Genomic DNA, 23,155 nt, shown 5'->3' with positions numbered 1-23,155 from the left:
GTCTGGTTAACCAAAATTGTTGAGTAATTGTTCTGCGGTCGAGAACAAAATGCTGAATTAAACTGTTCCCAGCACAATAATTGTGTGATTATAGCATTTATGTTGCTGGCCAAAGGAACAGTCATTAGGTTTGGAAGATTTACCAAAACCACAAGTACAAAAAAAATGCAAATCACATGTAAATTGATGTTTAATACCTATAGTGGCTTAGAAACTGAACTAAGAGTAGAGCACATTTCTAGTTAAAAGAGGAACCTGGAAATCTTGATTATACATTTAGTATAATACTGAGATTAGGAAGATGTTGAAAATGAATTCTCTTTATGTGATTCCCTTCCCTGCATGACTTATATTCTGCCGAGTATTTATTTATTTCGCTCAACAACTCATCTCTCTTTCTCCCACTTCCAGGACCATCTAAGGCCCCCTTTGTTAACTTCAGTCTTTTAGCTCTGAATGCCTGTCTGAAAAGTTTTTATTTCCTACTCAAAATAATAGCGGTCAAAAGAACTCACCAACCAATGGAGCGTTGGGACTGATGCAGAGAAAGATTTAGTAAGAAAACTGTCAGCAAATGCATACAAAACGTCAAGTAAAAATCAGTTGCTAATAAAATTGAAATACTATTATTGCTTTTCATTTTGAACTTACTTTGCTTTCTGCTGCTGATAAAATGCATGCTGAAACATTGAGGGTTTTCCCTCTGTCATAACATTCTGCCACGTGAGTCATTTACAATGTCAAGTTTCCCTCTCAGGTCTTGCTAAATGCATGTTGGGTGCTGAGAACCACATGTGACCTTTAAGAATAGTAGCTATATAGGCAATATTCATCATTTTTGAGAATAATAAATGAAAACCAGCAGCTTTGACAGGTGATTGACCCAACAAGAATCAGTGATAAACTGACATGTTTCCTGTTCGGTTATGAACTATGATTCCTGCTTTAATTCAAGGGAATAAAAAAGAAGGTATATAAAAGTTTTCTTTGGGTGATTTGGATTCTTTTTTCCATTTTATACCATAATGTTCAACATATTGAAGAATAATCCCATTGGCAGTGAGAATAATCAAATAGAATGCAAAAGTGAAAAAGTGGAGAATCTTGACCTCTAATTAAAAATACTTCCATTTAATTCTGAGATTTGTACAAATATAGGGCTCAGTTTTGGTAATGATTTGAATTTCACAGAAGAAAATTTATTCCTATTAAAATTTTGTAGACAAGTTACCACAATACATATTTTTAAATAGCCCTTATTTCAAAAAGGTAGTCTTTATGTTAATAAGGCTATAGGAAACTACTGTGGTAGCATTTCCACAAAATTTTAAAGGAAGTAAATTCCATATTGATAAATGCATAATCACATTAAAATACAGATGGAATTATAATATTGTCCTGTAATTTTTAATTCTTTTGAAAAGAAAGTATTCAGAGGAGGAAGTCAGGTAACAAGTTGAAATTCTTAAAAGTTTTTGGTTTCATTAAGATTAATACTAGTGAAATGACATTTTTGCTACGGCATAGCCAAAACCAACCGAACAAACAAAATCCTCGCTGAGATCCAGACAATCCTGACTCATAGGCCTGCTGTGGGTTTCTTCGACTGTGACTCTTTATGGGAGTAAAAAGCCTCATCTTTCTCCTGTAGAGTGACGTGATTTTTAACGGCTCAGCTTGTGGTTAGCAGCTTAATGCATATTCCCTCTATTTACTATGAACACCTCATCAACTTTATTTCAATTGTTAAAAAGCATTTCATGTTTATATCAACCTCAATTATATACAATGATTTCTAGTCCTTTGTTATCTCTGTAAACAAATTGTACAAAGAGCACAAAATAGATATTCAGAGCTTAAAAGAGTTGTGTGCTTTTAATTTTTTAAACATTTATTCTTCTAGATTGTTTTCCCCAATAGTGTTGTCTTCAAACTGTACAGCTTTGAATTGCTAACCCACTACATGATATTAAATAACCTCTAATTCCTGCCAGACTCCCACACATTAATTAGAACAAACATAGCCATTTTAATGATCCCACTTGTTAATGGTAAAGCACACATAGAAAATAAAGTTCATATTTCAATAATCAAACTGTATTTTGAATAGAAATAGTCTGTGAATTCCAAGGTAAATGCTGCAATCCCTTCCAAAATATAACTTATGAGACTAAAGTTAGAGATATAACCATGCATTCAAATTAGGCATAGTTAATTTTGGAGTCCACTTCCAAAAGTGGACATTTCCCAAACATCCATTTAAAACCAAATACACTTTACATAGTAATTTTTCACAATATTAAATCTCTGAAATCTGTTGAGCCTGGTTTTATGATATTGCATGTCCCCAATTTTTATAACTATTGAAAAGTGTTCGTTTTGTGTTCTGTGATTATAGTACACATAATTGTATATGTCCATCAGATGGAGTTTCCTAGTGTTGTTGTTTGACTTGTGTACACCTGGCTGCTTTAAAAATATTTGCTTCAGCTATCAGTAACTGGTCACGTTAAAATTTTCAGGTACAGTGAAGGCTGACTGATTTCTCCTTGCGCTGTTTTCTTGATTTTTGCTTTTTAAATTATGAAGTGATTTAGAATTGTGAATTTTTCTGGAGAAGTACACATTTTAATGTTATTTCTAGAACTTATTTATCCACAGCAGTACTTTGATATTAAACTTTATTTTGTTTGTGCCAAAATAGATGTTTGCTTTCTTGTTGACTTTTGTTGTTCTTATTGTTAATATTTTCCTGGTATTTATTTTCCATCCTTTTAAAAATCGGTCTGGCCATTGTCATTTAAATCTGTCCCTTTTAAACTAAATATAGATCGATTGTCTTTAAAAATAGTCTTGGAGGATTCTGGTTCTAAGCAGATCAGTGTAGTCACTTGCATGAACTTATGCTTATCATTGTCTTCACTCTTCTGCTTGTTCAATATTGTGCATGCATTTTCCACATCATTTCTCTTTATGTATGAATTTCGTTTAGTTTTTGCTTTGTCTTACTCCCTTTTTACTAGCTAGGTACTCTATTTCTATTTTTATGCGTTGTTGTTGAAATTTCACCATGTGTATGTGCAGCAGAAGGGTCTACCATTAAGCATTGCAAGGAGGCTTCAAAAATGTGTGGAACAGTTTTATTATATTTTAATTCCATTTTTTACAAACTTCTTGAAGCCTCCTTATTTTGTCTTCTCCTCTGAAATAATAAAATGACCTTACAACTTCATAACTACGATTAGTCTTCTCTTGACTTACACATTGTTGTATTTAACTTTGTTCATTGTTTTGTTTTATCTCTGGACATTGGACATTAGATATGTTAAATTTTATCTGTTTTATTCAAATGTTCACCGATTTGCTTGACTCATTTTTTTTCCTGTATCCTTTAGTGAAAGACTTTGTGGCTTTTATTTTTTCCACAGAAGAAAAACTACTTGTTGTGCATTTACTCTTCAAAGGTAGCGTCACTCAGAAAATGTTTCTAGCCTTGATAGTTGCTTTTCTTTTATCATGATCTTCTGACTTCTAATATTACTTAAGAAAAAAATGTTCAAACTATTTGTCACTTTTTAGTGGGTGACTTCTAGCTGTCTGCTTTTAGGGTTTTTATTGCTTTTATTTTTCTGATGTTTCACTACTCCTGTGTGGTAAGTGATATTTTCCTTTCCTTTGTTCCACTTGTATTCATTTACCACTTGTATCTTCAGGGTTCTATCTTCCAAATTTACAAAAAAGAGTGTCAATAGGGTAAGATGGGGGGACTAGAGGAGGCACCCAGGCCTCCTCCTGGACAGATGTGCAGCGGGGCGTCCTTCTCCTGGGTGTAGTCAGAGTTGGTCAGACACGGCTTTCCCCTGTTTCCTCAGAGGGGAAAGTAAATGACACAGAGTATCGATTTCAGAGAAGAGCTAAGCAGGTATGTTTTAGAATGTTGGAAGGAAATTTTAAGTATTTATAAATTAGTTAAAGATTAGCTCTCTTTTGGGAGGGGGAGGGGGGATAAAGGGAAGCTGATAGCAAAGAGTTCAAGAAGAAAGAAAATGTTTTGAAACTGATGGGGGCAGCAATTGAACAATTATGCTTGGTCTCATTGAATTTTGGATTGTATACTCTCTGCAAGAGCACCCAATGAAATGATTAATAAAAAGGGAACAATAAATAAATGAAAGCCCAGACATTGAATTGTCAAATACTGCCTCTTGTTGTTGAGTCAATTCTGACGCATAGCAATTCCATATGCGAGAGGAGGCATGCTTGCCTGCACAGGATGCTCCTGGCCAGGAGCATTGTGGGCCCAAGCTTATCTCCTGCAGTCACTTCCTGGGTGCGAGCCACTACCCTCTCAGTTAGCAGTTGAGTGACCCCTTACTGTGCCACTAAGGCTCCTTCACACTCACACACACACACACACACACACACACACACATACACACACAAACCACACCGTCTCTACCTTCTGATTAGACATTTGTTGGAATATTCTAACTTCTGTGACCCTTAACCTCCTTTTCATAGTTTCCATCTCTGTCTTTGGGACAGAAATTTGGATGATTTCTTTAGATCTCTTTCGTAGTTACTATTTTTGTCCCTTACCCGTGTCTTATCTTCTATTGATTCATTCAGTGAGTTATTCATTTTAGTTATATTGTAGTTATCATTCAATTATTTTTGAAATATTTATGAGCTTTCTGTAGATTGTTATAAATTTTTATTCCATATTTTATTTAAGTAAAAATGTGAGGCGTACTATTTCATTCTTTACTTGATAATTCAATTATTTGGATGCCCCTTGATGTCTAAATTGGTTGCTTTTATTTCTACTTTTACACATTCTGGATTTTTTTAAGGACCTCTCTAGTCAGAGGGTATAGCTAGTGACCAGAAGACTGTACGTTCAAATTCCCTGTCCATGCTGCAAAAGATGAGGCCATCTGCTCTCATGTAAACTATGCCTTTAATCCCACGGGAGTAATTCCACTCTTTCTATAGGGTTGCTATGAGTTAAAATAAACTTGATGGTAACAGAGGTTTTTGTAGTTGTTGTTTTGCTCATGAATTAAAATTTGGGTTGATGTCATATTTGGCTAAACTTAATCTGTGGGTTAAGTATATTTGTGATGCTTGTCTACCAGATAAAATTCTTCTGGCAGGTTTCAAGAGATAATACAAATTGGGTCCATATAACTTTAATTTTGTTGCTTGAGGCTTGATTAACCAGAAAGACGTTTTTAATATGAAATCCAGACTCGGATGATATAAGATATGTAGTTGAATGGTGAGCATACATAATTATCATTAATATTTTAATAAGAGAATGTAAACTTCCTGAAGTCCCAGATTTGAAAGTACATCATAGCCATAACACATACACTCAGTGGCTTTTGAGCCAACATGTGATAGAAGCAGACAGGTATCCTGGTCTGTTGTTATTATTGTTATTTAGTTGTTTTCATCTCACTGGGACCCCAGGTGTCACACATAAAACTCTTCTTCAGGGTTTACTTGGCTATAATCTCAGTGGGAGACGACGGCCAAGCCTTTCTCTAACGGTACTGCTGGGTGGATTCAAGCTGCCAGCCCTTAGGTTTGCAGCCCAGCGCACACCATTTTTGCCACCTGGGAACTGTGTCCTGGAATGTTACTCTTAATTGCAGGATTCTTTTTAAGCTCATCCTTTCCCAATAGTGTATATCCTTTTCGCTGGCCATGCTTACTAAGGTGGTCTTAGGTTCGATTTTGGAGGAACTCAAGCATTCATCTTGAAGTTCAGGTGCTGTTACCTATCTTTGCCCCCCGCATCCTAAATTTTACAACACACGCTCAGAGTTTTAGATGTCTTCTTCCTTCTCTCGTTTCTTTAAAGGCTCCGCATTTACAGAGTATGGTGGTTGGGATAATACCAGGGTCTGTTACTATAGTAGAAGGCACAGGGATAATGGTAAAAGACAGCAAAGGTAATCCCTACCTTAGTACTGTTTTCATGACACTTCTAACTTATTATGCGGAAATAAGAGATTCTCTCAGCACTGGCATAGTTTTGGTGCTTTTTATACAATTACAAATAATTTTGATCTGCTAAGATTTATTCTTGTTCTATATCCTTCATTGAGTGCAACAAACCATACTGTTTGTCGCCAGGTTTTGTTGGTTGGAGCCCTAGCTCTGCCCATCACTATGTGTCTGGTCTTAAGCAGATAAACTTCTCTGTTTCTTCATCTAAATCTAAATTAGGTGATGGAAGTACTGTACCTTTCTCATCGTGTTTTCTGAGTTGGAAGGAATTAAAATAGAACTGCGCAGATGTGTACAAGAATAAAACAAATTTTAAGCACCACCAGGGAAATTAAGGGAAGCAAAACAAGTATGAGCATGAGCAACCACCTAACCAAAGCCTTCCAATAAAGGGCCATCTTGCCCCTATTGTCATCAAGTTGATTTAGACAGACTAGAATGGCCTTTAAAGGCCATTGATTTTCCAAGGGCTTTCATCTTTCAGGAAGCAGTCTGCCACCTCTTGCTCTCGTAGAGTGAAACCAAACCCACTGCCAAGGTATCGATTCTGACTCACAAGGACCTTACCCAACAGAGCAGAACTGGGCCTTCGCTTGCTGAGACTCTAAGTCTGTCAGCACTAGGCAGCTCGGTCTTCCAGAAGCAGCTAGTGTACTCTGAACCTTGGGGTTAGCAACAGGGCTACTTAATAAAGAACATGCGAATGGAAATAATCTATTCAGGCAGTCCATATTCTCATCGCATTAGAAAAAGATCCATACAAAATTAGGTGGGCACCATTTTGGTGAATTAAGAAAAATTCTTTGGAATCAGAAAGAAGTCTGTTGGCTTAGCCAAATACGTATAGTATTGTAGAGTATAATTCATCTTTATTGAAATATTATCATTATGTGTTGGCAAATAATAGTGATTTTTTTGCTGGAAAATATCAGGTAAGTTAGCAAAGCAGTAAAGTAGCAGTATTTTGCATAGATTGTTACAAGAAACTTATAATTCTCTGCTATGGGGCATATTTGCAATTGTATGCTATATAATATTCATTTTCCATTAGTAGAGTTTTAAAGATTTCATATTATATAAATGACACTGTCTTCAATGGGTTGTCCAATTTTGAAAGTATTTCACGTTGCAGCTCAGGAAACATCTACCATGCTCTTTCTGGTAATTTCACACATGTTCTTTTCAGTGGCAAATGTTCTAGTTAGTGGCTCACTGCTGGAGTGTCACCAACGGCCGGGAGGTAGACAGGCATCTGAGTGCTTGTTCCAACAGAGACCAAGGCCATCCACACCACTCGTCAAAGAACACGGCCTTCTCACATGCGAGAGAATGAATCTAGACATTAACTGACCCCTGCTAAGGTTCCATTTTGGGGAGCTGTTTGAATTTTTTTGTTTTTAGAAATCATGCCCTAAGGGTTTCTTCCCACCAATATGACATTCTTTTATCACTCATTGAGTGTACCTTTTGCAAATTCTCAATTAACAAATAAACCAAAGAATCCCCAAACACTCACTTCACATCATTCTATTGCCTACTAACTAAAAAATTAGAAATTACTCATTGGGGAAAATTTTAACAAAAGAAATGTGAGAAGTATTGTCAACTTTTTTACTGAAAGGAAAATAATGTACATAGTTTAAGGACACATCTATTGACTTGATTTAATTAATTAACCAAATAACTAATTAAGTAATCAATGTGAGCATACATAAAGACATGTCTGCAAACAAAAGTTGTCTGCATTCATCATGTTTCTATACCTTAAACTCGTCTAGCTGGTCATTGAAATGCCAAAAAGTTAAAATATTTAAGGGCACCTAACGTCTCCCATTAGGAACACTGGTGGCGTAGTAAGGTACACGTTGACCTGTTAACCACAAGGCATCGGTCTAAAACCAGGGAGAAAGATGAGACCGCCCCCCCCCCCCCCTCTTACAGAGCGCCAGTCTTGGAAGCCCACGGGAGATGTTCTCCTCTGTCCTGCATGGTCTCTGTGAGTCGGTCTGAGTGAGCCCAATGCTAGCATTTATTTTCATCCCCTAGGAGTTATCCTAATTTGCCAACTTATCACAAATATCATTTCATTGTAGCTCTTAAGCTATTTCATTGTGGACAAAAAAAATCTGTTTTTCTTTTTCTTCCTCTACCGAGGGATGTAGTAATTGTATGTAAAGGGTGTGTGTGTTATGCCCATTTTTCTGCAAACTCCTCCACACAACTCCTCTCAGTGTGCCCCTTATTTCCATGGGCCCATGATATACAAAAAATACTGTAATGAATTTCACAAATCCTAACATTTAGTATAGTCAGCTTTAATGATAAAGGGATGGATTCAGTGAGGAAAAATTTTTTTTTTACTCCTGGCCATGCTACAGAATATTATTTTGAGGACAAAATATGAATCCTGAATGAAAGTGAAATGAAGCCAAATTTTCAATGTATAAAAATTAATGTTTTCACAAACTATTTTCTATTCTAAACAGAAACTCACGCTGAAACATGATTAGGCCTCCCAAATTGTGACTATCTCTATAAAGAGTCAGTTCAGTTAATGTGTATCTGCTCAAAACTCAAACTCACTGTCATCAGATCAGTTCCGATTCAGAATAACCCCAGAAGACGGGGCAGAACCGCTCCTGTGGGTTTCTGAGACTTTAGCACTTTCTAAAGGAAAGCGCCTCCCTTTGCTCCTATGTTTTATAAAAGGAGCTCTGGTGGACTGCTAAGCTCAGGGTTCAAACCCACCAACATCTGCTCCCATCAAGATTAAAGTCTCAGCAAACCCTATACAGGGTTGTAATGAGTTGGAATGGACTCAGTGACATTGGTTTTGAGTTTGTATTTTTTCAGGAGGCCTTGTGGCGCTGTCATGTATGTACTGGACTGCTAACCACAGGTCAGAGCTTCAAGCCCCCACTGCTCCTTAGGAGAAAAGCGAGGTTGTCTGTTCCCGAAAGAATTTGTCTCAGAAACCCACCAGGATCAGGCTACTTTGAATCAGAATCAATTCCATGGCAGTGAGGGTATTTACTGTTGTTGTCTTTGAGATGCCCTTAAGGTAGCTTAGCCGTGCGGAGACACAGATGATTTCCACCTTGTGATATTTTTCATGCCATCTAGCCAGAAGGAGACATAGTTTCATGAGCACAGTAACCCCACACTTTAGATTTTAATATCTCTTCTTGATTCTACATTTAAACTTCCAACCTCTTCTGTTTTAATGTAATGCAAAGAAGGAGAGAAAAGCAAGAAACAGAACATGTTGAACAATTTCACTGTGCGATTGCATAAAATTAATGCTAGTGATGTTCATAATTTCAGTACAGAATAAACTAATAAAGGTAAACGGCATTGGAAATGGTTTCAGGAAATTATGAAGTAACACTTGGAATTAAATTATATACGTAAATGAAAACCTAGAGTCTGTTAAGGTGAAAAAAAATGTACACTTCATTTTCAAATTTTTATGTAATCATAAATCAAAGAGGCTTTTTTTCCCTTCCTATATTCTTCCCAATATAGGCAACGATTTCTTTCAGTTTGAGATCATTGAGGCAGGGCTTATCACAACATAGTAGTTTTGTGCTAAATGTCCTTCTATTTTATGCTGGTCAGTTGTATTGGTATTTTTTCAGATCAATTTTCAGTTGATTGAAGCAGTATATGTGCATATAAAAATGCTTTAAATACTTTATATATAAAATAAACCTAAATGTATCAATAAAATATAATATAAAGATGAAAATTAAACAACCACCCTTGCTCTAAAATTATCTTAAAACATAAAAGAATTTTATCTCTTAAAGATAATTTAAAATTCAGTCCATTTTATGATGAGAAATTAAATGTGAATTCATTTTTCACAAGAGTTTGAACTTTGTACTTATGTCAATCTATATTTTCAAAGAACTGTATACCTATTTTTGCTTGTATTTAAGGTGTTAAGAAGAATAAAAGTTTTAAAGTCTAATCTTATTCTTTTAGCTAGCTATATGTAGTACCCAAACCTATTTGTTTTCTTATTACTTATCCTAATAAATATAATTGAAAATGACAAACCTTGACCAAAGGGCTAGATATTACATTATGTTCATATAATACTATTTTAAATACTCAATTTCTCTTCAGGCCTTTGTTCAATTTTACATATATCTTCAGTGTGTTCTACTATTGTTCCTTTTTATCATATCGCTGTAGTTATTTATTTAATAGGTATAATTCATGTGCGACTGGATTTGTCCTTTTAAAGTTGATAATTCAGCATCTTTTTGTATATTCACCAAAGTTTATAAGATGAATTTTCTGTTAGTATTGATAAAATCTAAGAAATTTTCAACAGCATTTTTTACATCTTAATCAATGCTTAAATTGGTAATAGACATCACTAAGGATCCTGTATATACTAATATGTGGAAAAGTCCACGGGGTCAGGTGACAGCATGAGTTACTGCATTGGGTAACGCCCCCACTATTCACATCACTGTGCATTAACAAATCTTAAACAATGAATCAGGTTTGAGATTTTAAAAGAAAACAAACATTTGACTGTGACTTAAGTGGAAGTTTACATAGAAAAATCACTTTTCCATTCAATAATTCATGCATATTTTTTTTCTTGGGAATTGAGGCTTGCTTAGTCCTTTGTAATTTGTACCGGGTTTTCTGAGCTCTGGGCAAGGAGATACACCTTACATGGCTATCTGTAAGCTTTAAGACCCTAGTTGCTGTGAATTTAAGGTCTTTTAATCAATTTTTTAAATCACTATATTTGCCTTTAAACTATCCCTGGCAAACAAAATAGCTGTTTCTCTTACACGCTGTATGAGTCTGGGTACTTTGGAGAAACAAATCCACGGCGACTCATGTATAAGAGAGAGTTGTATGTAAAGAAAATGTGCATCACGAAAACATCCCAACCCAATGCTGCCCAAGCCCACAAGTCCAACATTAATCCATTTACCCAACACCAGTCCACAAAGTCCTCCACCTCACAAAACAGAGGCAATGATGCCGACTGCAGGAGCAAAGCTGAGTCAGTGAACAAATAAGCATCTCAGCACTAGCATGGGTCTCCACATGGCTGCTCCAGCACCCAGGGCTGCATCGGAATAGGTCCATGTGGCTTCTCCTTGGGGATGTCTTGTAGGAAGTCAATCTTGCAAGCTGAAGCAGGGAACTGCTAAGGCAGCTGCACCCTGGTGTGACCATCACAAAACAAAAGACCAGAGAACTAGAAAGGTGAGGCTCACCACCCATTTATCCTTCTGCCTTTCAATTAGCCCCACATGTGATTATCAGCCAGGTTGGCACAATTAACTAACTCACACACTTTGCAGAATTTTTTAACACCACAGTGTTTTTGGCCACCCTTATCAACTTTTTAATATGGTTTGTTTCCATGAATTCATTAAATGTACTTAATTTAAATATGCATTCTATTTATTATTAAATGTCATCATTTTAATTAAAACATTTTGATATAGAATTAAAATATACCAAAATGTTACTTTACAAGAATGCAATACTTAAGGGTTAAAAATAAATAATGGGGATTATTAGACAAGAAGAATATTGAAGACAAGAAGCACAATATTAAGAATGAAATTTCATTGCCTACGAGTGACTGAGGTCTTAATTCTGCGTCATTTGAAAGTGCCGTATCCTAGTAACGATGCCAACAATAAACATATCTTGCAAAAGTAAAAATGCAGTCGTGAAATGAGCCATAGGAAGGAAGAGTCAGTGACCATATAATATTTCAGTTTCTATTATATCTGGTAGCAATCTGGTTAAAAAGAAATGACAGTTGCCCTGAAGGAAATAAAGTGGAGGTATTATTGTAGAAGTAGTTTGGAAAGAAAATTGCACGGTGTCTTGACTGGATTATTTCTCTATCCTTGAAAACAATCGTCACCTCTCTGTGGTGCTGCTTCTTGCCTCCTTTATACAAATTGAGTTTGTATCATCTAAACTCATAGGGCTCAGGGGCCCTTTGGTGACGAGGAGGAGGAGGAAAAGGGAATTAGAAAAAGAAAATATGACAGGCAGTTTTGAAAAGAAAGGCAATTTTCCTTGTGGGTCTATTCCTAAATAGGAGTTCTTCAGTGCAATATTTTGCTTCTGCTGAGCAGTCAGTCAGAATCAAGTGCACGCTTGTGCTGTTTTGTGGGGCTTGGCAGTGACGGTTTTATTTAGAAGGGGTGGGAAAAGAGAGGATTGGATGAGGGGAGGTAGTGTTTTGGCCATATCAGCCCTGAAGGCAGAGTTAGCACTTGCAATGGGACAAAAGTATTTGTAGTCACCAGATAACTTTGCAGTTTCAATAGCATCACTCCTTTTTTTTTTAACTTTCCTTTTTTTTTGGCAGCCACGCTCTTCGTAGAACCATCTGTCTTTCTATTAGTATTTTTGAGGCCTGTTTGAAGCCACTTGCTTGGCAAAGTCACTTTCATCCTTGGAAACGATTTTTTAAAAAAAGTTCTGTGGCTTTTTGCCGAAGACGAGTACTATGTAAAAAATCCACATGGCTGTTCATTTTTGTTCTAAGAGAACATGGCTACTTTGTCTTTGTCTTTAAACAAATGCAATTAGAGGTGATATCGCTCTAATTTGGGACGCGAGAGGCAGGGATTGCGATTTTAGGTTTTTGTTTTTTTAATGTTCCTATCTCTATCAATGAGATTTGCTTTAGTCTTCCTGGTAGATGAATTGTAAGATAAATTGATTCTTTTAGTCATAATTTCATGTAGGTACTTTTCTCCGTCTATGGCCATAGCATTGGGTAGGATTAACCTGCACAATCGACTCTATTATATGTGAAATGGAGATAACCGACTACCTGTGGTCATTGGACAGCCCGTGTCGTTCTTGCTCATGGTGGACAGTCAGCTTCCTCAGCCTGGCCTCACTCCAGTGTGGGTAATCCTATCCTGCCTACCTAAACTCCTCTTGCATTCTCATTTGGATGTTATATTCTTCATTTTCTCAGAAACGGCTGTGTAGGATTGCTGTGTGCTTCTAAACAGCTGCTGTGCTCCCTGCTGAAGGGGCTGAATTTCATTTGTAGGTGAACTGATCCCTGAAGATGATGTGTGCTTGTACACTACAGCACTCATCAAACTAACCTCTTGAGGCAAGTTTGCAGAAGTTTTACAACTTTCAGTTTATCTGTAATGGTGCCAGCTTAAATCACAGAGCTTCCTTTTGCTTTGTATTTGGGCATGTGGTTTTAACAGCTTTCTCACCATAACTTCCTGTTGTGGGAACTTTCCAACTTGCTCCAGGAAGACCTACCCTTCTGTATCACTGAGTCACTCTGATTCTCTGATTCCTGTATCTCCCTCCCAGTGTAGCCATGCCTCCTGGGTCTCTCTTACTGTTTAAAGACCATGGTTACTCAAAAGCAGCTTTGATATCCTCAGAAAACATCCTTGCTGAAATGTTGCCAGGCCCTCTCCTTCCTTAAGATGAAGGCTGGAATCTGCTTTCTCTGATCCTCAACCAACCACAATGGCAGTGCACATTTTTGAGAACACTCAGCAAAGGGGTGACTGGTAGGATCGTAATTTATGTGGTCTTCAGTAATGCCTCAGCATTTTCTATTACCCTCTTTAATAGAAACCAATCGTTTCCTTCCTTTGTCATTCCTCTTAATGACTACTCCAGTCTTCTTTACCTTTGCCCAGTTCTCTTAATATCAATCTCATTTACTTTCAGAAGATAGCGTAGCCATGATCATAGATAAAATTTCTTCTATCAGAGCTGGTTTTCCTCGCCCTCTCTTTTCTCTACTTATACAGCGTATAACTTCTGCCCATTTATGTAGTTTTTGGATGGTACAACCAGTTAGGCAAAGGGCTGGCAATTTAAACCCACACTGAGGCACCTGAGGAGATAGAACTGATGAGTCACTTCCAAGGATCAGAGGTTTGACAACCTATAAGCAGTCATATTCTGCACATGCTGGGTGACCATGGGTCAAAATTGACTATGCTGTAAGACCCAGAAGAAAAGACATCACTTTCAAAACTAATCCTTTTACCTTTGCCTCGATTTTCCACTCTCTTCTGAGATTTCACCTTGTCAACGGTTTCTTGCTTTCCCCAAATGTTTAAAATTTTCAATTTCCCTTTACATCGCACCTAAAGAAAACCTCTCCTTCATCTAACGTACCTATGTGCCACATACTGCCATCTAGTCATTTTGGACTTACAGTGACCTTATTTACCATTTCCAGTAGCCTCATCTTCCTTCCCAGGAGCTCTTGGGGGGCTGAACTGCCAGTCTGCAGTTAACAGCCCAGTGCGCCGGCCCACAAGGCAACCAGGACATCCCCACACAGCTGCTGTCAAATTACCTCAACTTCACTTCTCATCCACCCTCTGCAGTTAAGATTTTCAACCTGGATTCCACTTACACTGGTTTCCTTATTAATTTATGTATTCAATCATCATTTACTAAGCAGCATGTTCTAGACTCAATAGGAGAAGAGCCAGATGTAAACATCCATTAATGAGAATATGGAATATTCAAATCTAGGAAAATTGGAAGCCATCATCAATGAAATGGAACGCATCAAGAGCTGTATTCTAGACATTAGTGAGCTGAAGTGAACTGGTATGGGCCAATTCGAATCAGATAATCACATGGTTCACTATGCCAATAATGACAAATTCAAGAGGGATGGTGTTGCACTTGTTGCCCAAAAGAATATTTTGGGATCTTGAAATATAACAGTTTAGGATAAGGAAGTTCAGTTAATAAAAATATTATGCATATTTATGCTCCATCCACTAAAGCTTGTTATGATGGAATTGCAGAATCCTACCAACTTTCTTGATGTGAAATTGATTCAATATGCAATCAAGATACATTGATCATTATTGATGATTGGAAATCAAAAGTGGGAATCCAAGAGGAAAGGACAATAGATGGAAAATATGGACTTCAGGATAAAAACAAAGCTGGAGATTGCATGATAGAATTTTGAGAGACTCGTGACTTCTTCATTGCAAATATGTTTTCAACAAGTTAAAGTAGATTGTAGACATGGATCATGCAAGAAGGAATACACAGGAATCATAATGAAGCATCTGCAGGGAATGACGATGGAGAAGCCAGGTATCAGTAGCCCAAGTGAAGTTAGCGGCTAACTGTGGAAAATGCCATCAGTTACTGAGATGTCAGTTCAGGTTGAAGTACAAGAATCTTAACTTGAGCCCACAAAAGCCCCAGAATTTATTATTTAGAATACATTTTTTTTTAATTAGAAAATTACTATAAACTGTATGATTGAAAGTGAATTGTCTAGATAAAAACTTCCCTCCACAAATAGATAATATTATGTATGAACAACAGCAAATTAAAGTATATATTTTTAAACGTCCCTTTACAATGGCAATAAAATATATGTGATAAAAATTAGGAAAAAAATCACCACATAAATCATAATCATTATTTGAGGCAAATGTTTGAAAGGCTTAGTCTATTTCTGATCATCAAGCTGTCAGAATATTCCATTCAAAAATAACTTTCCTGTTCTAAAATTCATGTGAAAATAATTGTAAAAATGTTAATTTTTGGAAAGGAAAAACTGATGTTACTAGACATAACTATTATCAAAACATATTTCAGAGCTATAAAAATTCAAACAGTGTGATATTAGAGCTTGATAGACAGACATATCTATCGATTAAAAAAGAGGGGGTCCCAAAAAACAAAACTGAGAAAAGTTCTGCCGGCCGAGCTTTCATAGTAAGCATTTTCCCCTCAGGAGCGCATCCAAGGCGTTGCCTACAAAGGTTCCCGTTGGTCACGGTGCACTTTTTCATGAAAGCAGTTTCGCTCTCACCTCGTTTTTTGTGATGGACGATTTAAGAGAACAGCATGCAGCTGTGAACTTTTGTTTCCTGGTCTGAAAAAATGCTGCAGAAACTGTTGTGATGTTGAACACGGCTTAGGAGGACAGCGCTATGGGAAAAACTCCGGTGTACGCTTTTCTCCTTTCATAAAAGGTGAAATGTTGATTGATGACAAACCTTGTTCTGGACCTCCAATCAACTTCTTGAAAGTTCCTGCACTTGCGCTTGAAGACCTACAGTGGACGACTGACGAGATGGCGCAGCTATCTGGACTGTCTATCTTGAGCTTGGGTCAGCTAATTTTCACGGAAGAGTTGGGAATGAGAAGGGTCTCTGTGAAACGTGTGCCTCGGGTCCTGACTGACCAGGAACAAGACTGTCGCGTGGAGACAGGGTGTGCTTTGAAAGAACAACTCCGAAGCGGCTCAAGACTTTTCCCCACGGTCGTTACTGGCGATGAGACGTGGTGCTGCTCTGACTATCCCGAAAGCAACCATCAATCAGGTCAGTGGAAGACGCCATCCTCACCTCGCTCAAAAAAAGCTCAAGTGAAATCAACGATCCGGACGATCTTCATTTGTTTTGATGTAAGAGGGACAGTGCATTTAGGGTTTGTTCCACCAGGTCAGGCAGACTGTTACTCAAGCTTTGTATTTATAGATTCTGAAAAGACAGCTTAACAGCGTCTGATTTGTGGCAGACGGGACGTAAGTTTTGCCACCGCCACAATGCACCTGGCCCAAGCAGCTATCTCAGTACGCCAGCTTTGGGCAAAAACGGCCTTTCTTGTCCCTTGCACTTGACTCACCTGCCTAGCTCCATGTGACTTCTTTTTGATTCTGGGAATCAAGAGGGATATGAAAAGACAGCAATTTGAAAATGTAGAAGAGGTGAGGAAAAAAACAAGGGAAGTATAGGCAGGCATCCAAACAGATGAGTTGGAAAAATGTTTCCAAGAATAGAATCGCATATTTGACAAATGTACTATGTGCATGGGAGAGTACTTTGAAAGTGATAAGGTTGTTTGTTTAAAAAAGTTAAATACATAACCTTGGAAAAAATTCTGTTTTCGGGGCTACCCCCTCATACATGTTTAATATGTCTGGCTTTCTTTTCTATTTCTATTTCATCACTCTAAAAGTTAAGTGCAAAAACATTTTTTTAGTCATGCGTATGTCATAATGCATAAGCTAAAACCTGTTAGCCATGCTTTAATTGTAGGAACATAAAACAACTGGTAGTTTTTCTTGTCATTCTCCTTAGAGGAATATTGCATCCCTTTCTGGACATTATACAATGTTTCTTGTCTGCAGGGCTTTTCGTGGACTTTTGATTCATGCATGAAGGATAAGTGGTTCATTCTGTTATCTTGTTTATGAACTATCACTACAGATAGCACTATCAAGTGATGTTGTAAGCTGTAAAAGGATAATTATAACTGTTATAGTTCTTTTCCAAAATAAACTCTTAAGTCATGGAGAAGACTCAAGACTATACATATAACTATTATTCCGTGTTGTTAGCATTATGAGGTTAATATTTGGCACCCTATATGTTTACAGGTAGATATGTAAACCTTGAAAGGCTTTGAAGAAGGAATAGGATTTCGCGAGAAGAGAAGAAGAAGAAGTGTGGTTCAGGTCAAAGGAGAGCGTACTGTTAGACATACTCAAGCTTAGACGATAAAGAGAACTGCCAGAAAGTTCTCAGAGCCTGTTGTGACAGGTGTACAGAATACGTGGAGGAGGGCAGCAGGAATGTCTGCAAAGCTCCACCAAGACTGTCTTGTGAAGAATCTTAAATCCTATGCAGAGGAATTTGATCATTATCTTCCAGATAATAGCAAACCTTCAAAAATATTTAAAGAGAAAAGTAATATAAAAACAAAACGCATTTGGAAATAACTTTATGAGAAACATAGCTTAATATCTAGTTTTATTCCTTGTGCCACTAGGCCCATGTTAACCACCACAACAAGAAAAGCCCAAACCAACCCAATTGCGTTTGAGTTCATTCTGACTGACAGGGACTCTATAAATGGATTCAGAGGCTGTAAAATTTTATAGGAGCAGGTAGCCTCATCTTTCACTAGTGGAACAACTTGTGAGTGTGAATTGTAGACATAATAGTTCGTAGTCCAGCACCACTAGGGAATCCTTAAGAATCAGCAGTCTCTCTTTCAACTATTTATACGTCTGGAGGGACTATTTAACTTGGGAACAAAGCATGAGCAAAGCAAAAATATTTGTTGACAGGAACTGAAGCCCTTCTGTTCAGCAGTCCTTCTGAGCCTGCCTCCGCACTGAGACATCGTGAGAGAAGAAGCTAGGTCCCATGCCCACAGCTCTGATTGAGTTCTTCTGAGAAGAACCCTACGCATTGTGATTTTCTAGTATGCCAGGTGATTCTAATACCTGTACAATTTTGAGAACTACCCTACTCAAGCAAAAATTTATTGTTCCTGCAATACTTAAACTCATTTTTCGACATTTTAAAATAAATGAAAGTTGAATGTTTCTTATAATTCTTGTATAGCTTTAAGGTGAGTTTCCTTACGTCTTTGCTACAAAATACCTATATTAAACCGATGGTTTATATTTTAAAAACTATTCTCTTAGAAGAAAATGTACTATGAAAAAAGGCTATGTAGAGCCAAGAACACATTAAATGAGGAAGTGATTGTCACCTTAACAAAGGGTGCTGGCAAAACTGAAAAAACGGGAAAAACGGGAGCCATCCCTCACACCATATACAAAAACTAACCCCAAATGGAATGAAGACCCAAATGTTAAACCCCAAACTATGAAGAATAAACAATCCAGGGGTAAGCTTGGGGTCACGTAGTATTGATGGCATCAATGCACTTGCCGTTGCTGTGGTGGTTGTTAGTTGCCACCTTGTCAGTTCCACTCCGTAGTCACCAGAAGGATGCATTGCCAGGTCCTGAGCCGCCATCCTCACAAGTAAGCCTAGGCTTGAACCCATGGTGCTAGCCACTGTGTGAATTCATCTTATTGAGAACCTTCCTCTTTTTTGCTGCCCCTCTACTTTACCGAGCTTGATGTCTTTTTCCAGGGACTGCTCGCTCTTGACCACCTGCCCAGAATACATAAGACAAAATCTAGCCATCCTTGTCTCTGAGGAGCACTCTGGCCTTACATCTTCCAAGAGAAATGTGTTTATCCCTTGGCGGTCTATGATACTTTCAATATTCTTCACCAGCATCACAATTAAATGACATTGATAGACGACTCACTAAAAAAAAAGCACAAATAACAGAAGATAAGCTAAAAATCAAACAGTTCTGTACATCAAATGAATTCTCCAAATGAGTGAAAGGAGAACCTGTGACCTGGATAAAATTTAAAGTGACATATTTGACAGGGGACTAACCTCTAAAACATATGTGATGTGCCATCAGTTTGATAATGACTCATAGGAGCCCGATGTACAATAGAACAAAACACCACCTGGTGTTGGACCCCTGCTATCCTCCCAGTTGTTATGTCTGACCCACCGTTGCAGCCACTGTATCAACCCCTCTCTTCCAGGGTCTTCCACTTTTTTGTCTGCTCTTCTACTTTACCAAGCATGATGTCCTTTTCCATCACTGAAATGGATATCGAATACCTCTGCTAATTTGCTTTATCTATATATTTATTTTTTAACCATCTTTTTCTTTAGGCTCTGAACTTCATGGGAGCAGGATCTTAGCTTCATGTTCAGAATTATGTTCTTACTTCTTAGCTCAGTTCCATTCACATTATAGATGATCATTAAGTATTTTCCAAACAAATGAATTAATGTGCAAAAGGCTTAGTGGGAGAGAGTAAAGTATCGGGTTTCTGCAGGAACGTAAACTATCATTCATATGATCAGTCATATTACTAGCCATATCTCTGTACTTGATTATGCTCATCAGGGATAGCCTGCATAACTTTATTTTAAAAAGAAACAAACAAACAAAAAAATTCCTAGGAATTTAACGCATCTGCGTTAATCAAGAGTATAACTTGGCTGCAAAAATGGCTAATACCTTATGTTACATTTCTGTAACAATTCAGTACATTGAACATGTAACATTGCACATTCCCGTTCAATTCCAAGAAGAGTGTACTTTGTTGTGCCAGATTATTTATTGATTGATATGAACTTCATACCATGTGGGAGACACTAGCAATCAGAGTGTATTCCAAAGATGACAAGCAAAAGAGATGCCACGTGGTTTGAGGAGTGTTTAAATTACTTCCAAAAGGAGAGGCACAGTGGAGAGGACTTAATCACTGAGTGGGTCTGTATACAAGTACAAGAAACTAGAGTCTTGCTGCAGTGCATTCTATGACCATGGGCAAGCTAGGTCTCTTTTGGCACTTGGTTGCCCTTCGGTCAGAGTCTAAGCTCTTCTCCAGGTCTAGGATCCTTGAATTTCTAAATGTCAATATCATGTGTTGACAAAAGAATTTTCTCCAGAAAAATGCATAATATAAAATAATGTAGGTTTAGTTCGTTGTGTTTTAGAAGGAGGAATAACCCTAACATGTGAGATGTAGAGAAGATTCCAGCTCATTCTATGGGAGAGCTTTTTAATCACTTCCTTAGGACAATAATGAAATAGTTTTTCAATCAAAGTAGTGGTGTTGTCAGCACAGTCAAGGATATGGTGTAATGCAAAAATTATGTTAGACATTCAACTTGATACAGTCTAAAGCTAGGGTCTTCTGGTCCTTCTGTCTAAGATAGTCCCCAGCTAGATCCTCAAGTGAATAATTTAGCAAGCTTGTATGACAGTATGTTGAATTGAATAAGTTATATTTATAATCATGAATTAAGGAGGGTGGGAAACATAGAGCTTTAAAACTCCCCCCCTTTGATCCTCTCTATCACGTTCAGCAGGTTCAAGGTCAACTGCCGCCATTAATGATTCCCGTATTCCCTCCTGATCAGCGAACACTGGCTGCAGCTGCCCAGCAAGGATTCCTTCTTCCCCCAGGCTTCAGCTATAAGGCTGGATGTAGTAAGTACCAGTGATTTCTTCATTTTGGGCATGGGTGGAGGTCATGCCTTTAATATAGGTCATTTCATATCACTGCCACACCAAGAAATGAGTTCGCCTGTAGAGCAGTTTTATTTTAACGCGAAAACACAAGATACAGGGGAAAAGATTTGTGGGTATACTTAAAAGTGCTTGGATTATTTCTGCGCCTTTGGAACCAATGTTGGTGCTTTGCTAATTGAGTTTCTTAACATCTTATCATCTCTCTTATTACTTTCTCTCAGAATCTGTATATTTCCCCCCTAACTTTAATAGTAAGCACTTTGAGGGCAAATGCTGATTCTATATTATTCTTATATCTCAACTTTTAGTACAACATTAAGCTGTTTTTTGAATGAATGAATATAAAATCTCCCACTATGTGTTAGGTTATTCCAAATAATGACTTATATTGTTTATTAACTATAGAGCTTGTGATTCTGACTTTATTTTCACAACAAAAAATACATTCTACATTGTTAGTTTTTTACATAAATAATTAATTTTTTTACATCAAGTACTGTACTTGGCTCTTGTAACCTGTTAAAGTAGTAATTGAAACTTTGAAACAGATCTAGTCTGCTGAACTGAATGTCTTTTTGAATAACATTGTTACTATGGGCAGAAAAATAGAAGAAACTCCTTTATTGAAATATTTTCATGGAGTACAGTAGAAACATTGAAAAATTACTAAATAATCCCATTTATATTGGGGGGTGGTTCAAAAGTTTCATAGGAATATTAAATTATTTTAATGCATAAATTTCACAAATTTTAAACAATGGTATTTGCATAAAACTGAGCTGGTCTAGGCTATGACAGAATTTGTATGATATTTTGCGCTTTCCAGTTTATATAGGCTTTTGGACACCTGGCTCTTGACTGTTGTATCCTGTGTTTTGATGTGGCAGTCTCTCTATGAGACCTTAGTAAATCCATCATTCTGGGGATCATTCAGTCACCCAGAAACACCAACATACTTTTTGTCTTAGTCTTTTAAAGTCGAATGAGTTCTATTATTCACTAGATTCTTCGTTTCTAATCACAAAGTATTGTTTTATTGGTTTCATTTGATTTTCTTTCCATTTTCCTAAAGAATTGCTATTCACATTAAACACATGATGCCAATATGTTTTTGGTGACTTTGGTTACTAAAACAAAGCAAAATAAAAGACATTTTTAACCATTAATATGTAGGCATTAAAAGACTTCAAAAGTTGAGGGGAAAATTCAATTTTTTAAATGTCATTTTTTTCTACAAACTATTTGAAGCCCCTTGGTATATCTAAATTACTTCTGTTCTTTAATTTGAAAAAAGAAAAGGAAAAAAATTTGTACCAAAGAGAAAAACTCATATCCATATTGAGTAAAAATTATAACCTAACTGTAGACCTGGAAAAAGTCAAAAACACCTCTCCTGTACTCCTGTTTGACAGGGTTTGCCTAATAAAAGTTATTCAATGTTAATGTAGTATGGCATGCGAAAATGTTTCTCTTCTAAAATTATTATTATTTTGAGCAGTTTTATTCTTGCATTCAATCTTCTTTTGACCCTAAACACCAAAAGCTTTGTTGACTCTCCCAGTTAAAGTGCATTGCCCTCTGGATGGCCAAGTCTGTCCAAGATATCAGATACCAGCTAAGAGGTTTGGACTCGCTGTGATGCCCTCGCGTCCGACCTGCTGGACTCCAGTACTATCTGGGGTTTGAAATTTATCAGAATGACTTACAGAACGTGGGAAAACACAGAACTCTAATTAAGACTATTTCATTATAGTAAAAAGATACCAAGGAAGGGCTTCATAGGGCAGGGTTGGAAGGATTCCCAATCTGGGGAGCCCATCATCCTCCCCTGGTATACCAGTGTCTATCACCAATGAGAGAGCCCCTGGAGCTTCCATGCCTTTATTGGGACCTCATAATCAGGAATGGTTAATGGAAACATCCTTCAGCTCCCCTTCCATTCTTAATTTAGAGCTGATATCATAAGATTGGTGTTTCTAGTCTAACCATTTCCCATCCAAGAATTACCTCATTACCATAAATCCTCAGGTATAATTTGGAACTCTGACAGATAAAAGACATTTCAATCATGGGGAATTCCAAGTTTTTTGACATTGTTTCTCTGGAAACAAGGACTAAGACCAAATTATTTGGGTAAAATTAGCCCCACAACAGGCTATCTTGATTTTAATTTTAAGCACATATGAAATGTATGTTCTTAGTTGTTTTTAAAAACCTA

General features: G+C 37.1%; 1 protein-coding gene across 3 annotated transcripts in view; it reads left to right on the top strand.

Annotated features, from left to right (window-relative positions):
- Positions 1-23,155, top strand: part of LOC101662850 (SRY-box transcription factor 5) — a 234,923-nt gene that overhangs the window by 69,893 nt on the left and 141,875 nt on the right. For 2 of the 3 annotated variants that reach the window (XM_045288472.1, XM_045288471.1), the window contains exon 3: positions 20,772-20,895. In XM_045288472.1, coding sequence (XP_045144407.1) covers positions 20,772-20,895 — 124 coding nt within the window. The remainder of the gene's footprint in view (positions 1-20,771; positions 20,896-23,155) is intronic. The other variant, XM_004700182.3, reaches the window with a different exon arrangement.

The sequence above is a fragment of the Echinops telfairi genome, unplaced genomic scaffold (assembly GCF_000313985.2).
Source record: "Echinops telfairi isolate 266 unplaced genomic scaffold, ASM31398v2 ScPeMD7_21;HRSCAF=78, whole genome shotgun sequence".
NCBI lineage: Eukaryota > Metazoa > Chordata > Mammalia > Afrosoricida > Tenrecidae > Echinops > Echinops telfairi.
This window is presented reverse-complemented; position numbering and strand designations above follow the sequence as displayed.